At 39.7% G+C, this 17,500-nt stretch overlaps 3 protein-coding genes across 5 annotated transcripts in view; 1 reads left to right on the forward strand and 2 right to left on the reverse strand.

Moving 5' to 3' along the window:
* LOC113117778 (rho GTPase-activating protein 11A-like) overlaps positions 1-6,347 on the reverse strand; it is a 7,751-nt gene extending 1,404 nt beyond the window's left edge. Inside the window, exons 1-12 of one of the 2 annotated variants that reach the window (XM_026286695.1) lie at positions 5,885-6,347; positions 5,253-5,323; positions 4,014-4,110; positions 3,674-3,930; positions 3,383-3,546; positions 3,072-3,212; positions 2,888-2,968; positions 1,882-2,055; positions 1,673-1,793; positions 1,182-1,290; positions 706-841; positions 1-473 (exon numbers count right to left, since the gene is read on the reverse strand). The exon at positions 1-473 is cut by the window's left edge and continues 1,404 nt beyond it. In XM_026286695.1, coding sequence (XP_026142480.1) covers positions 1-473; positions 706-841; positions 1,182-1,290; positions 1,673-1,793; positions 1,882-2,055; positions 2,888-2,968; positions 3,072-3,212; positions 3,383-3,546; positions 3,674-3,930; positions 4,014-4,110; positions 5,253-5,323; positions 5,885-6,031 — 1,971 coding nt within the window. In that variant the 5' untranslated portion in view covers positions 6,032-6,347. The remainder of the gene's footprint in view (positions 474-705; positions 842-1,181; positions 1,291-1,672; positions 1,794-1,881; positions 2,056-2,887; positions 2,969-3,071; positions 3,213-3,382; positions 3,547-3,673; positions 3,931-4,013; positions 4,111-5,252; positions 5,324-5,884) is intronic. The other variant, XM_026286696.1, reaches the window with a different exon arrangement.
* Positions 6,348-8,407: 2,060 nt separating this feature from the next.
* Positions 8,408-12,660, reverse strand: LOC113117808 (actin, alpha skeletal muscle-like). Its single transcript, XM_026286737.1, has 9 exons — positions 12,513-12,660; positions 11,413-11,560; positions 11,205-11,333; positions 11,019-11,129; positions 10,856-10,940; positions 9,660-9,821; positions 9,387-9,578; positions 9,133-9,314; positions 8,408-8,644 (listed from the first exon to the last, which is right to left on the reverse strand). Exons 2-9 carry the CDS (start codon positions 11,539-11,541, stop codon positions 8,501-8,503), a joined length of 1,134 nt encoding a protein of 377 aa, XP_026142522.1. The 5' UTR covers positions 11,542-11,560; positions 12,513-12,660; the 3' UTR covers positions 8,408-8,500.
* Positions 12,661-15,143: 2,483 nt separating this feature from the next.
* The window catches only part of LOC113117766 (eIF-2-alpha kinase GCN2-like), a 29,221-nt gene continuing 26,864 nt past the window's right edge, over positions 15,144-17,500 (forward strand). Inside the window, exons 1-3 of one of the 2 annotated variants that reach the window (XM_026286673.1) lie at positions 15,144-15,435; positions 16,343-16,458; positions 17,028-17,130. In XM_026286673.1, coding sequence (XP_026142458.1) covers positions 15,337-15,435; positions 16,343-16,458; positions 17,028-17,130 — 318 coding nt within the window. In that variant the 5' untranslated portion in view covers positions 15,144-15,336. The remainder of the gene's footprint in view (positions 15,436-16,342; positions 16,459-17,027; positions 17,131-17,500) is intronic. The other variant, XM_026286672.1, reaches the window with a different exon arrangement.

Consider the following 17,500-nt stretch of genomic DNA (forward strand, 5'->3'; position numbering starts at 1 on the left):
AGGAGACAAAGGAACAATCTCGATTTGACCGAACGTCACATTGTGATCATTCAACCGGCTGGAATCAGACACTGATCTGGTTTCGGCCACCTCAGAGTTTGCACAAGCGCTGTCTTGCGGTTCCTCGTGGTTCTGCTGTGTGACGATGCTGTGGAGGTCACTGTCAGATCCACCGAAAGCTTGTTTGATCTTCAGTAGCGTGGGTCCGGTGTGAGAGCGCTCTTCACTGGACGAGTCCAAGGCGCTGTCGTCGCAGCAGAGGCTCTTGGGAAGAACAGGTTTGCTCAGGATGATGGTTGGCTCGGAGCGAGAGCTGCTCTTCACACAGAGGCTCATGGGAGTCTCACAGAAGGAATCCCTCGGGAAGCTCAGGTCGACGTCAGGAGTGTCTCTGCTCCATGAGCTCCGGTGGTCTGTAGTATCACACTGCGGCGTCAGAAGGTTATCCTCAGATTTACTGATGAACTTGGAGCCTGTGAAGCAAGAAATATACAAAATATAGTCAATTTAGGATAATGAACACACAATATCACTGGCTTGTAATGGAAAATTCAAGTGGCATACGTTTACTGTAAATGCATGAGTGTATTTAGGAATATTCCTGCAGGAACGACTGCTGTTTCCAAAGATTAAAACTATCCAAGCGTGTAGGAAAGTCTGAGGAATGTCATAACATCCCAAGTGCGTGTCAATAACAACACTGACCTTTCGAGGGACTCTGGTTCAAAACAGCCGGACTGAGCTCCTTGGTGAAGTGAAACCCAGAACTCTCTTGTGTTGCTAGGCGAAAACCTATGACCTCTGACCTCTTCGGCCCCAGTTGTGAATGTGTGATGACGTTCTGTTGAAACAGAGGCAGCTGCTTTTTACTCTCAGTGGTTTGTGAAGGTTCATATCAGTGATGAATTAATAAATAACCTACATTTTACTGCCTCCAGATGGAGCATGAGAAATCATGATTAATAACAAAACTAAAGTTCTCAATTCTGTTAACATAACTTCATAAGGTGCTATATTATTCACCCATGAATAAATATTATATACAGTAAGTTAGATGACAGCATCATGCACATTATAAACATGCGAATCACAGTTTTATACGAGAGCGAGCGGCTGATTGTTCAGTCTCTGCTGGAGGTGGACAGAGATGATGATGATGATGGTGTTGTATCTGAACTTACAGACTCTCGGCTGGATTTGCCCAAACTGAAGCGCAGACGCAGAGATTTCCTCACAGGCTCTTTCTTAGCAACTCTGGGCGAGAAACAGCCGGCCTTCCCCGATTCAGCTCTGAAATCCAGAGGAGAAACGGGTTTGAAAGACACACAGTGGTTCTGAAGGGTTTCTGCAGGTCTGATGAAGGTACATTTAAGACCAGATGAAGCAGATTTAAGGAACACAATAAGTCAGTGCGATCTGTAAATGTTAAAGTCTTTTATTAGAAACATTTTAAATTTTTAAAATGCAGCTTCCTACAGATTTCGATTTCCTTTAATTCATTTTATCCCAAAAAATACGGGGTTTAAGTTGGTCATGCAATTAATTGTCCGTGTGACTTGTGTGTGAGCTGTGCTTCATTCAGCGCTGTACTATTGGCAGTCGACTCTTAAGGGTTAGTAAACTAATACTCATCCTAAAAGCAGAAGTGAATATGATGGTGTGTGTGTGGTACCTGCGGTCTCTCAGTCGTCTGCTCGTCCTCTTGGCCGAGCTGCTGGACACTCGAGTGTTTCTGCCCACAGACGACAGTAAACCGCTGTGAGACGAGTCCAGAGCTCCTGCTGCGCTGTGTGCTGAGAGATCACAGGGACATGGTGATCACACACACACACACACACACACACACACACACACAGTCCTGGAGCTGCAGCAGGACCTCACCTGATCCAGGTGTAGACGCTCCTCCAAACAGAGCGTTCGGGAACAGCTCCAGGCCCAGGTTCTTCTTGATAGACCTGTGTTTCTTGCTCGAGAACCCGTAAGTGTGTGTCGACTCGACAGGAAGCTTACGCTTGGAGTTCGGAGTCATGATGACAGGAGTGGCTTTGGAGAAAACTGAGAAGAAGAACCAGAGTTATTGTTAAAGTGTTTTTAAAGAAGTCTCTTCTCACCAAGGTTGCATTTATTTGATGAACAGTATTATTACAATTTAAATCATCTGTTTTCTGTGTGAATCTGTGTTAAAGTGTAATGTATTTCTGTGATGCTCCGCTGTATTTTCAGCATCATTCCTCCAGTCTTCAGTGTCACATGATCTTCAGAAATCATCTGCTGCTCAATCATTAATAAAGGTTCTTATCAATGCTCTTTTTTTCCTGATTGCTGATTTTATTTGAGCAGTAAATCATCATATTATTCTGATTTCTGAAGATCATGTGACACTGAAGACTGGAGGAATGATGCTGAAAATACAGCGGAGCATCACAGAAATACATTACACTTTAACACAGATTCACACAGAAAACAGATGATTTACATTGCAATAATATTTCACTATATCGAATGTATTTTTGATCAACATAAGAGTTGCTTGGGGAGCAGAAGAGACTTTCCAACAACAAAAAAACATTAAGAAATTGGTATTATTGCAAACCAGTGGTGTAAATACTCCGACTGCAGATTCAACACAGAGAGGAAAAGCGAAGTTAAACAGAAGCCATTTTCAAAGCAAAAGGTTCAGAATGACAAAGAAAGGTTTGAGCGACGGACTGAGAATGGAGCAGAAATGGTTTAAGAGTAGAGGAAACAAGCTCTGAAGGAGAAACATCGAGCTGTATGTTATCAACGGCGTGTCCTAATGAAACCAGAACGAGACTCATCTACATGCTGCATGAAGCAGACACAGACAAAGCATCCGAAGCTGATCTACATGAGGACATCCACCCACCTCCACCTGCTCCATCAGACTGAGGCGTATGTGTTGGGGTTCTACTAGTTTTAAACCTATTCAGAGCTCCATTAACCATGTCTGGAATACAAAACAAGCCCATTCAACTAATCATATGCATTATTAACCGCATCCAGCTTCCTTCGAACCAGTCGTTTGGACAAGGACATGTGATGGTTCTTACCTCCTAAACTGCGTCTGTTGCTCTTCTTCAGGTCTGAGTGAGCGTTACTGTCTTCTAGAGACACAGACGATGGAGAAAACACTCCAGCATCACAACCCAACATGACTGGAACCTTCTCCATCAGGAACCGAGGAACCACACCTTTAGACGACAACAGATCGGTGAGATTCCTCCCACTATCAGCCGTTCACAACTACATGTGTGAATACATACCCAACATATCAAAGCTTGGCTAACTGTAAACTGCATTGAGTAAATATCCACTAAAATGCCTGATTTCCATGTGTTTAATAATGTGATCACACACACACCGAGGTGTTGAGCGTTGTCTATGAGCCGCTGCACGGCCGCTGCCTGATGCTTGAGTCTCTTCTCTGTGCTGCTGCTCATCTTGTCCCCGCCGTCTCCACAGTGAAAGAGATTAGGAGCGAAGATGACCGACAGATTACTGCTGTCCATCTTATTCTCAGCACATCTGAAACAACAGAGCGATACACACACACTTTACATGTGTTCGGACACAGGAAGAGCCTCGGAGCAGCTGATAATGATCATAACTAGAGATTGGAGAGGAACGGAGACACTGCTGCATGTGGTCGTACCGATGGGAGACGCTCTTCAGGAAACTGAAGAAGTACCGCAGTGTGTTTAGATTCCTGTCGGGCAGCACACAGGACAGCAGGACCGTGGCCGAGGTCCTCTCCTCATCCGTGGGCAGCTCCTGGGCTTTCAGGAAAGCACTGTGGAGGTCAGGGGTCAGAACCGGTTCGGGAAGCTCCCGGAAAAACTGCTTCAGAAGTCCAGCGACGTCCAGCGGGAGAGCAGTGGACAGACAGTCCTCGCCCTGCTCCAGTCGGGCCTACAGGGTCAAACAATACAGTCGCTGTTTAATAACGCGACCGGTCCCAGTCTCTCGGGTGAACCGAAGCGGAGAACACTCACCCTGAGGCTCTTGACCCGCACGACAGAACCAGACTTCCTGAAGAGCCCCTCGGTGTCCAGATGCTCCAGGAGACTCGTACAAACATCTGCTATAAAACTGAGAAGGAGATGGAGACGCATTAACAAATACAGGCAATAATGAAGTATAAAATACAAGGAAATATAGGACAAATACATAACATAATCACATAAGAATGAATATAAAAAAGGGAAATACAAGCTACAATAAAATATATAGAAAAAAATCTAAATAATAATAAAATGAAAAGTAATAACTTAATAAATTAATGACAGATATAAAAAGTGGGGCAATATGGGACAAAAAATAATTAAGTGCAAGTAAGTGTAATAAAAAAATTAGCAAATAAAATAATAAAACTGGGAAATAAATGGTGCATTTTTTTTTATAAAATACAGGGAAAATAAATATAATTATAAGGCAAATAAATATAAAATGAAACAATAATAAAATATAGGGCAAATTAAATTATTATTTGCACTTATTATATACTAAAATATATAATAATATTTATCAGAAAGAGGGATATATATACGTCAAAAAAGTTAAATAATTAAATGGTAAGTTGAAACAAAAGGCCAGTATATAAAACATATACAGTACATAAAAATAAAATAAAACTAAAATGCTAATGAAACGTTTATCATTTTAATAAAAAAACAGGGCAAATATATAAAAAACAAATAAATAAAATAAAACAATAAAATATAAAGGAAAATATATTTATTTGCTCTTTAATAAAATATAAAATAATTTAAAAATGGGGATATATATAGGTCAAATAAAGTAAAACTAAACGGTGAGCTGAAACAAAGGGCCAGTATATAAAATATAGAGCAAATAAATATAAAATTATAAAATATAGAGAATAATAATATCGGGTAAAAGTGTCAAAAGCATCAGGCAAAATATTTCTATAGTTTGTTATTAATTATTTTATGAGGCAGATGTTTTGTTTATTCATATTTTGCTGATTTCACGTTTGCTTTCATCTTAATGGTAAAGCACATCCCAGAGATCTTGTGCACTCATAATAATCTTTCACGAGTTGTGCTGTACACATCTTCACTTTGAGAATCAATCAAGCATGTGTCAGTCAGCTCCATGGTTTAAATCACTGCTGTGGGCCGCAGACACACACTCCATTGGATTAGTCTCTCATCAACCAGAGTGTCTTTGTTATTGGTTTGAATATATTAGAAGGCATGTGTGTGTCTCACCAGGGCACGTCTCCGTAGTCTAACACATGACAGTGTGGCAAACCTTCGAGAGCAACCCCAAACACCTTCATCTGGAGAAACAAGAGACAACACCAACAAGAACAATCAGTGGAAGAAACACCGATCACTCTCCTGTAATCAATCACACTTCCTGCTCCGATTCTACACCAGCCAATAAACACAAAAGAGGAGCTTTGCTCTCCAATGTCTTTTTTGTTTTATAGATCTTGTAAACACATTTTAGGGTTTTAGATGTGCTGACTCATCTTGGTATTACAGAAACCACATGTACAGGAAGTTGATCAAGTTTCTGAACAGATCAATAGACGAAACTGTGACCCAGTAACTTTAGGAGAAAAGCATGCAATTTAAATAACTCACACTGATGAATATTGAGCATTAATCACACACACACACACACACACTTATATATGAATGTATCTCATTAGAGCCTTTCTAGACAGCATTTTGAGGTGTATATGCCCTCTTTATTAATGAATGTGATGAATATAGGGTTTTGTGAATCGTTGCCTAAAACTGCTGCTGTCTACATAGAGACACTTCCGTGGATTGACAAAACAAGCAGATTTCTGTTATAAAATCAGTGTATTCGTGATGTTTTATGAACTCACCGTGTTCGCCGGTGTCTGTTTGTTTCTGTTTTTATTCCAGTTCTTGATTTTTATTCCGTAAACCGAGCGGAGATGCTGAACGACGGCCAGACGAACCACATTTCTCTGCAAAACCTTCATTACGACGGATTTAAAACGACTCGACATGAGAGGTACTGAGTTAAAAGGTGCTTTAGGTCTAACACGATCTGGATGTGTTCAACACAAACACTGATGGTTAAGTTAACGTTAGCTTATTTTCCTTCAGAGTTCCGCCTGACACACTTTAACCGCTTAAAGTCAAACAAACTTCTCTCATATTTCGATTTCCGCCTCAGCTTCGCCTAAACCTCATTTTATATAATGAAAAACCGTCTTTAAAGTCTAAATATCGCCATATAAACCCAGTGATTGTTCCTGTGTGTCCGCTTTACTTCCCGTCTTCACAACGGCAGCTCGGAGAAAGACGTTCAAATTTCGCCCTGCCTACGTCACTCACACGTTCCATGCGCTCTGATTGGCTCGCGATGAGTCACGTGAGGGCTAGACCCGCCCTTCCTCTGCGTGACACACGTGATTGATGGCGCAGCAGATGCTCAGAGCAGGGGCGGAGCGGGGGGGTGGCTAATGGGGCTTAAGCCCCGAATGTTTTGTCAAAAGCCCCGAATCTTTTAGCTTTTTTAAAATAACTTCAACTTTGTTTCATTTCCTCTCAGTCTCTCAGACTGGAGCGGCAAAAAAAAAGAAACAAAAGCTCTATTACTGTGCGTTGTGGCGGACGGTAAAGCATCACGCATCACTTCGCTTTTTTGCCAACTGCTGATAAAAACTAACGAAGAAGAATATAAATCATCTTCTTCGTCGTTGTCATTAGGGGCTGGTGGGCTTTTTATTTCACCGCCGTCGTAGCGAGCTCACTGACTAACCGCCTGAAATTAACATTATGGACATAACAATTTTTTTTAAAAGGAACTCGTAACAGCAAACCTCACCGGCCAGAGAGAGATTCAAAAGCAATATATCCCAATGTATCAAATGCTAAGTTATTTCAGGGCATGTTTTACAACTGTTCTCGGTACATTAGTGGGATAAGAAGATAGATTAATTGAGAAATATAGCTGGAGAACAATTAAATACAAAATAGTTTGTAGGCTCTACTGGGTGAATATTTTTTTTTCTGAGTAACCATCATTTTCCCAGATAGTGTATAGATTTTTAGGCATTCTGTTATCTCAAACAGCCTGAAAAATAGTACATTTAGCTGACATAAATGGGGGAAAAAAATCTCCCCTGCGGAGTACACCCCTGCAGCCCCCTAGGTTTGGGCTAAGCCCCGAATGTTTACATCTTCTGGCTCCGCCCCTGGCTCAGAGCGTTTGTTTCTGACCTGCAACAAAATAAATAGCATGCATTCCTGAACAACAGAGCCGTGCACAACGAGTCAGAACAAGAGCTGGGATCATATTAGTGCCATGTGTTTCCGATGATCTGCTGACTGAAACATAACGTACTTTTACACAGGTTACTCTTTAGTCTTTACATATAACAGTGGGATATTTGACCAAATCTGCTAGTCAATGTTACCAGTTCTTGTTTGTTTGTTTGTTTTCCGGTTTTTCTTGTTTTACTTGTACCTTTTTTTCTGTCATTTTATTTGTTTAGTTAATAGGAACATTGTGAATGAATTAAACACTTCTGTAAATTTACCAGAATTAGCCAGATGCTATTTTCATCCATAGCCCCTGTACAGAAATTTAAAACTTTATGTATTTTATTCATTTACATGATACATCATGGTACTATCACAGTATCACAGACACGTCTTAAACCTTATCCTGGACTAAAAAGGATATCTGGGCTCTTTTAACTGAAAGAAACTTGTACTGAATGATCTTAAAATATGTCAGTTTTGTTGTTTTATCTCAAGATGCACATCAGTAGTGTTTTTACCTTGTTTATAAAGTGACTTAAATTATCTAAAGTGATCTATGGTATAATCCGTGCTTAGTTTAAGCCGTCTGTAAAACCAGGCCCAAATAATGTAATAAAACATATACATATGGAAGCCCATATACGAAACAAAAGCTAATTGCTATTTTTTTATCTGACCTTTTTCTTGAAATGACCCCCCCCCCCCAAAAAAAAAAAAAAAAATTATGTACGTAGTCCCCATCATATAATAAAAATAAATAAATTTTCCTCTCTGCTTGTTTATATATTGCAATTATTTATGTATTTATACTTTTATTTTTCAAATTGCAAAAAAATATATATATATTTTATTTTTTTTATTCTGCAGCAGAAACAGGCTTCCATACATATTTAATAGAATGCAATGCATTCTATTTTAGGAATTATTTTTGTTATAGTACCATAGTATTGGCATAATTACTCAGGATGTTTCTATCAACACTGACACGTTTTTGTATATCTCTGTATTTTTGGGGGGCATTATTTAATCTAATGCATTTTGGGTTGATGCAGTCATGCATGCATGCAAATAAATAAATAAATAAATAACGTTAATGATAACTCCACACACTGTTCTCTGTTAATCTGTTTTTATTACAACATTACATGTATATACAGTAAAAGAGACGGTACAAATGTACGGCTGAGACTGAGGTCGTGGTTGGTTTAGAAGCACTTCCTGTGGACGATGGAAGGACCGGCCTCGTCGTACTCCTGCTTGGTGATCCACATCTGCTGGAAGGTGGACAGGGAAGCCAGGATGGAGCCACCGATCCAGACGGAGTACTTACGCTCGGGAGGAGCAATGATCTACAGAGAGACCGGAGAAACACTGAGTGTCTGAAACTCATAATCTGAAACACTTTCACTACACTTCAAAAGAGATTTGTGACACTTTATAATAACAATAAGGTTCCACTAGTTAACATGAACTAAGAATCAAAATACTTCTAAAGTGTTTATTAATCTTACTTTCAACATTTACTAATAGACTGATTTTTTTTTAAAGATGTAAATAAAGCAAAGATTAATAAAGCTGTTTGTTAGTTAATGCATCAACTAACATAATTATGGTAGAGTGTCACTAAGAAATGTAACGTTGATAAATAGTTTGTAAAACATATCTAATACTTATTTATCTATGACAAAAGTGCAATTAATAATGCATATAGGCAACTACATTGAATTAAAAAAGGCATGCATTGCATTTCAAAGTGTGGGTTTGATCAGTTCATGCATTAATGGGAATCGAACCCATGACCTCCCACAGTCTCTAATGTATTGTTGCAGCTTCTCACCTTGATCTTCATGGTGCTGGGGGCCAGAGCAGTGATCTCCTTCTGCATGCGGTCAGCAATACCGGGGTACATGGTGGTGCCACCGGACAACACGTTGTTGGCGTACAGATCCTTACGGATGTCGATGTCGCACTTCATGATGCTGTTGTAGGCGGTCTCGTGGATCCCAGCGGACTCCATACCTGAGAGCACAGCGTTCAGTCATCAGCACTGAGCAGGACCTGTCAATCAAACCGCGATCTCGCGAGACTCACCGATGAAGGAAGGCTGGAAGAGGGTCTCGGGGCAGCGGAAGCGCTCGTTACCGATGGTGATGACCTGACCGTCGGGCAGCTCGTAGCTCTTCTCCAGGGAGGAGGAGGAGGCGGCGGTGGCCATCTCGTTCTCGAAGTCCAGAGCCACATAGCAGAGCTTCTCCTTGATGTCGCGCACGATCTCACGCTCAGCTGCGGAGAGGCGAGATTAACCCGTTATTAGCTCGTGCTGCTGGCGCACGTGTTCTCGCGCGCGGACTGCAGCGCACTCACCGGTGGTGACGAAGGAGTAGCCTCTCTCTGTCAGGATCTTCATCAGGTAGTCGGTCAGATCGCGACCGGCCAGATCCAGACGCATGATGGCGTGGGGCAGAGCGTAACCCTCGTATACGGGGACATTGTGGGTCACACCGTCACCGGCGTCCAGCACGATACCTGCGGAGCACACCGGGAACCGACCTCATACACTGATCTCACACAGCATTACAGTTATACACGCACGAGACTGTGTAAATACACCCCCCCCCCACCCCAAAGAGCCCTAGTGATGAATAAAGTATATAACCCATGTCAAATAAGCAAACAAACTAATAATAATAATAATAATAAAAAAGTTTATATTCCAAAAAAAAAAAAAAACATCACTTAAATATTATACTGGGAATCTGGGTTGTTATTACTGTTAACCAAAACTAAAACCATTCAAAGTTTACTCTCTCTCTATATAAACCTTATTTCATCTAGGGCTGGCCGATAAAACAATAACGATAATAATCGCGATACAACTTTTATTTGATAAATGTTCGATTTAATGTTTATGCGCCAAAAGCGGAACAAAACAGCATTGTTATAAATAAAAAAAAATATATATAAAAAAATCTGCCTTTGAACTTGAGAGAAATAAATACTTGATTTATTTTTTATTTTTGTGATGATTATCAGTTTTGATGTTTTGACAAGGCAACACGATAAACTAAAACCTAAATAAAAATGATTGAATACTCTATAGAACCTGTTAAAAATGACAATAAGACAACAAGCCAAATTACTAAAACTTAAACTGAAATGAACACGGAAAACGAAAATAAAAATGAATTCAATTTATATATAAAAACTAATTAAAAATGAGAAAACACTAAATTATTACAAAATTTACTAAAATAAAAAAACATTCAAAATATTAATAAAAGCGATAATGGTATATGATAATAATTGTTACGTGATTCGAACTTATTACAAAATTAATGAAAAAATAAAATAGATGTTTTAACGGATGATGCCCCCTGCAGGACATCAGAGGGAATTACAGTGAAACAGAATCTGGTTTTATCTCTCAAAGCAAGAAACTTTTCCAACTTTTTTTTTTTCAGCTTGTTGCATTTATAGCATAGCACTATTGCATTTATTGCACATTTGCACGATCCAAAATATGCATTTATGTTTTAACTCTAACACTGATTAGCCCTCACCAGTGGTACGTCCAGAGGCGTACAGGGACAGCACAGCCTGGATGGCCACATACATGGCAGGGACGTTGAAGGTCTCAAACATGATCTGCAAGAGCAAAGCAGACAAGCGTCATGAAGCAGTCTGACTCTGTCTCTGAGAAACCCTCCGAATCTTCCTCTGTACCTGAGTCATCTTCTCTCTGTTGGCCTTGGGGTTGAGAGGGGCCTCGGTGAGCAGGGTTGGGTGCTCCTCGGGGGCCACACGCAGCTCATTGTAGAAGGTGTGGTGCCAGATCTGAACACACACACATCACTGTGTCAGTCACAACGCCACATGCATGCATTCAACCAGAAGAGACTAGACGCGCACCTTCTCCATGTCGTCCCAGTTAGTGATGATGCCGTGCTCAATGGGGTACTTCAGGGTCAAGATACCTCTCTTGCTCTGAGCCTCATCACCTACATAGCTGTCCTTCTGACCCATACCCACCATCACACCCTGAGGAGAGAGAAGCGAGGTTAGAGAGCATGCAGCGGAGCGGTTCCTCTCTCGTGGTGTTCGGCAGATGTGTTCGCACCTGGTGACGGGGTCTGCCGACGATGGAGGGGAAGACAGCACGGGGAGCGTCATCTCCGGCAAATCCAGCCTTGACCAAGCCAGAGCCGTTGTCGCACACGAGGGCGGTGACCTCTTCGTCGTCGCACATGGTTGGTTTTCTGGTTGGTCTGTGAAGGAAACGGTCAGAGACAGAGACTGAGTTTACATTGTACAAAAATGTACTTCTGCTTGTTGCCAGAGTACCAAACTAACGAAAAGTGAAATAAAAATGAATAAAAGATGTGTAGACTTTTTAAAAATTTAACAATTTTCACTAAGATGAAAATAGAGAGCATAAATGGAAGCATCAAAACGACTGAACAACGGAAAATATAAATGTAAACAAATTTAAATGTTGCGAAAACTAATAAAAATACGCTACTAAAACATTAAGATGAAAACATTAAAAGGAGTAGCAAAATATATATATTTTTCAATAATAAAAATGACTAAAACATAAAACGTGATGAAATTTTAACTTACATGAAAACATAAAAAGGAATTTTTAAAAAATACTAAATTTTTAATTGACACTAAAATGAAAACAGAAAATGTTAAATGATTAGTTCTTAGAGCAGCTGCATTTACATTAACGCGTTTAGCAGATGATTTCATCCAAACGATTTTACACTTGTCAATTAGACAAATCATTCTCGTTAGAAACTCACCTAAATCACATATTCATGTTGTATGAATTGCATGCAGCTTAGGTTTTTAGTGTAGAATAGTTCAGTAATAATAGCCTAGAGCGAGCAGCGTCTCTGTCCATGAAGGGTTAGTGAAATCATATCTCCTCATGGCAGCTCAAGACCTCCAGCTGAAGAAAGACTGAAGGACAGATGCTCTATTTAGAGCTCGACGAGTCTCTGTTTGCAGCTGCCTGCCTTCATTCAAACTAAGCTGATGCTTCACCAGAAACCCCTTTAAATCACACACTATTGTAAGATTATCTGCTCAACCAGAGTTGTTAAATCTGTTCTCTAACTGTTACGTCTTCACAAACCTGCCGCACAAACTCAAAACTAAAGAGCTTAAGAGATTTCAGATGCAGAAGGTTCTCCGGAGGATCGAAGGACTCACCAAGTTGTAATCACAAGACTGATGCTTCCACTGGGACAGAGACACAAGGTGAGGAGCCCCTTTAAATAAGAGCGGCTCTCGGGGCCCGGGGCGGAGCCTGGGGTTCACACAAGCCCAAATAAGAGCACGCAAGAAAAAATAAAAACCAGAAAATAACCCTCTCCACCCATGAACCTGATCTCTGGGTGGACTGGGCCTCACTAGAGTTAAGAAAGGCTTCCTGAGAAATAGCGGGCTGAGCGCCAGTCATCCACTTCTGATGGCTGCATTAAATGCCAGATAAAATAACAAACGTGCATATTTATGTGAAGTCAAATAGTGTTTATATTTACACCACACAGCACTTTTTGCATATCTGATGCAATGATTATTTAAAGGCGAATTATAATGTGCATGTGTCATAAATAAATATATTACTTTTTATAATGTAAATGTTATATAAACATGCATAATAAATATAAAAAAATATATATATATATATATATATAGTGGTTATGGCTTTTATTTTAGCCTTTTCTTTTATGCAATTAAAAACAACAATTAAAACAATATTAAAAATATATACTTTCTATATAGTGTTCACTTGCTTTCATCATATCTTTTTTCTTTTAATCTAACTACTTTTTATAAAATATATTGTTATTACACCTAATATACTTTATATATATTCGTGTGTGTGTGTGTGTTCATTTGCTTTTATTTTATATAAAAAAAATACCCTTTATATATTTTTATATTACTTTTTATGTTATATTTGCATTTGAAGTGCTTTTTTTATTACTTGGAGGAAAGGTTGTAGCATGCATTACCTCTGCTGGAATGTGTTTTAAACAATTAGACATGCGTTCATCTGTTTGTAGGTTGTTATTATTACGATTCATAATCATGTATTAATTTCTCCTCCCAGTTTTCAGCTCAGTCCTGCAAACAAATCTTCTTCATTGCTGTTTTTTTGTCACCGTAGAATCAAGCTTATGTGGGAAAAAGAGAGAGATTTTAAAGGCTATAGTCAGCACTCTCTTGATATAATTCTGATTATTCAGCTTTTACGAACACAGGCGGCCTAAAGACGTCCCCCAACCGTAACCGTCTCGTTTTAGTAACGTCTTAGAGGCTCCTCGCTCTCTCCAGGAGGAATACTGTATATGTCAATGGGCCAGTGAGCTGGCATGTGGGCTCGAACCCTAAATGTGGTGAACAGCTGAGGGGTAACAGCAGCCGGCCTGCTCCCCCGAGCCGCGCTCTGATTGGCCGGGCTGTAGTAGCAGCTGCGCTCTGATTGGCTTAGCTCTCTCCTTTTAGGGTCACAGCTCTCATCAGGTGTTATGAGCCGAGCGTTTGTCCCATTGGTGTGATTCATAAGAGCACCTCATTAGGAAATACAACCTTACAATGACAACACAGCAGAACTGTCTTACACAAATCTCCAAACCAGTGCATGAAATAGAAATAGAAGAGTGTGAACCATTCATCTATCTATCTATTTTTCTAGCACATTTAAATGCAACCGTTGTTGGCCAAAGTGCTGTACAAAGTAGAAAAATAAAGAAGCAAGTAAACACATACACATTATTACGTTTTATGGGTATGTAAAGTTTTGTATCACCTGCATAGCAGTGGTAGTATACCCCAAATTTACTAATAATAGATCCTAAAGGTAGCATATACAGCGAAAATAAAAATGGTGCTAAAATAGATCCCTGGGGTACACCACAAGTAAGTTGAGCCATCAAGGATGATAAAGCACCTTGGGTAAAAAAAACTTCTATTTGACAGGAATTTCAAAACTGTCAGGTAAGCTGATCGAACATTCAAGTCGGGATAAAAGAATCCTGTGGTCCACAAAGTCAAAGGCTGAACTCAAGTCTACACTTAAGCCATGTATCACCAGCGTCGGTGGTCAATAACACATCACTGAAAATTTTCAAGAGCGCAGACTCAGTGCGGAGTGTTGTAAAACCAGATTGAAATCTATCCATCATCCATCCGTCTCTGTATCTATCTATCTATCTATCTATCTATCTATCTATCTATCTATCTATCTATCTATCTATCTGTCTATCTGTCTGTCTGTCTGTCTGTCTATTGTTCTGTGTTCAAGAGTGAAATGAATCTCTTGCTCTGAAGCGGTGTGTTGTGTAGAAGGAGAGTTGTATGTCAGTGTAGGTTACTTCACACGGTCCACAGCTTCAGACTGTGTCTATTAATAGCTGTTTTGCTCTGTGTGCTCAGAGACGATTCACAGCAGCTCAGTGATCAGCAGAATAAAACACGTTAGAAAAACTACAAACATGGCGGATGCGTGCGACCGACGGTGAAGTAGAGAGCTTTAGATAAAGGGGTTTGAGTTATTAATAATCTACATTTAACCTGTTAAAATTGTGTATTTAATGTTAGCTGTGTTAGGATATTTCATCAACAACAACAACAACAACAACGTAAAGTTTTATTAACATCCGTTGACGAGATGATTGACAGGCCAGTTTAAAGTGACATGGTGCGTGTAATTATTATCATCTACTACACACTCAACACTGTGTAGCTACATGAGAGTACATGCTTTAAGGGAGTAGTGTAAATAGGCAGATTGGGACGCAATACTTCTCGAATGAAGGAAGGACAGCAGCGCCTCACAGCGGCGTGATGACGTAGCGCGGGTCGCGCCGCACACGTCATCAGTGCGAGACGCTGCCACGCGACAGCTGTTATGGTTATGATTCCATACCTCCACATGAAAAGTTTAATTTGCGCTTCTCGCGGCCTCGCAGCGCGTGTGTGTGCCCGGAGATGGTGATGAGGAGAGTGTGTGAGCTCAGGATGCAGGATGAGTGATTACTCTCTTCAGCAGGAGAACGAGCTCGAGGCGCTGTCATCGATCTACGGAGAAGACTTCAGAGACATCCGAGCACAGCTGCCCTGGAAGGTATTTATCTCACAACCAGCTTCACAAGTGTGTGTGTGTCGATCACTAACACTACATGCTGTTCAGCGCGTGCTATTCTGTATTCCCTAAAGACTCGTTTCAGTCAAGTGCACTTATAATGTTTCTTACAGCACAAACCAGCTTCATTTAGTTATTTATTTCACTCTCTGAAATCCTAACTGCTTGAAGTACTTACACACACACACGCGCGTGCTGTATACGTTACATGTGGGCGTGTCGTGTTTATTAGCTCTGTGTATCTCTTTCTCTCTTTCTCTCACACACACACACACGCATATAACTGTGCTCATAAGTTTTCATAACCATTGCAGAATGTGCAAGATATTAATAATTGAAAAAGAATTAGAGCGATCATGAAACTTGCATGTTGTATTTTTAGTACTGTTTCACATCACAGATGTTTACATATACTCCACAAGACAAAATAATAACTGAATTAATAAAAATGGCACTGTATTAATATTCAAGGGTGTGTGAACTTTTGGAGGCACCCAGTACTTATACTCAAAACTAATCAGACTACTCAAACTCAAAATTTAATATTCAATTTTTTTAGATACTGAATTGTGCAGTGATTCTAGAAGATAAGAAAGTTAGCTTTTTTTACATTTAAATGACCAAAAAATAAAGAACTGTTCCATGATTTTCAAATGTTTTGAGATGCAAATTTAAATAAAAAGTTTTAAAGAGTTTGTTTTTCTATTCAGTTCCCTTTAAATATTTATCCTTGCACAAACAGACTTAATTTAGTTCTTCATTTCACGTTCTACTGATGTTCGTGTGGGTGTGTCATATGTTTATGAGCTCAGTGCATTGTGTGTTATACTATGCAGGTACAGTGGGCGTGTCATATGTTAATGAGCTCTGTGTGTGGTGTGTTTTGCAGGTCAGTCGTCCTCCAGAGGTTTATCTGTCCCTGCGGCCGAAGGGACTCGGTTACAGACAGACCAGTTATGTCTCAGTGGACCTGCAGGTCAAATGTCCTCCGACGTATCCTGATGTGTGAGTGTCAGTCTGTTTATCTGGCTAACAATAATTCATTACTTGTTATAAAAAAGTTCCGGTCCTTGATTCTGATTGGCTGAGCAGCGTTCAAAGCTGTTGTAAATAACTCTTCGAAGTAACATTCACCTTCGTTTACGTCTGCGTGTTGCTCGGCAACCGCTTTGTTGCAACCACAAACTAATTCTAAATAAATAAACTTTAATTTACAACGTTTTCCATTTTCATTATCATTTTTTAATATATATCTCAGTGTTTTTATTATTTTATATATCAGTTTTAGTTATTTTAGTAGATCAAGTTAAACACGTTTATTTTTGTTAATGTTTTGTTTCAAGTAAGAAAATGTTTGTATGATGGCTTTAGTTAACTGTAGTAACTAATAAATCACACTGTTCAGTGGAACAGACGTGTGATTATGACCAGCTCAACTCAAAGGTCATTTATAGTTGAAGGAGTGTGTGTGTGCGTGTGTGTGTGTGCGTGTGTGTGTGTGCGTGTGTGTGTGTGCGTGCGTGTGTGTGTGTGTGTGGTCCACACTGATTTGTGATTGGTTGTGACTCGATCAGGCCTCCAGAGCTGGAGCTGAAGAACGCTAAAGGCTTGTCCTACGACAAACTGGAGCGACTCCAGAAAGAGCTCCACAAACTGGCTCAAGACCGATGCGGAGAGGTGCGGATCTCATTCTCTTCACTATGAGGGAGTATACACTACACTGTAATTAAGATGTAAAAAATACAGTAAAAACAGTGAAATATTATTGTGATTTTAAAAAATTGTGTTTTCTGTGTGAATCTGTGTTAAAGTGTAATGTATTTCTGTGATGCTCCGCTGTATTTTCAGCATCATTCCTCCAGTCTTCAGTGTCACATGATCTTCAGTTATTAATAATGGTTCTTTTTATTTTTGTAAAAAATTAAATGGTAAACTAGGCCCATATGATTTACTTCAATGCTGTGAAGAAGAAAGATATTTATAAAATAATTATCTAATATAAATATAATAATAAAATAGGCCCATATGATTTACTTCTATACTGTGA

Source organism: Carassius auratus, chromosome 17 (assembly GCF_003368295.1).
Source record: "Carassius auratus strain Wakin chromosome 17, ASM336829v1, whole genome shotgun sequence".
NCBI classification, from domain to species: domain Eukaryota; kingdom Metazoa; phylum Chordata; class Actinopteri; order Cypriniformes; family Cyprinidae; genus Carassius; species Carassius auratus.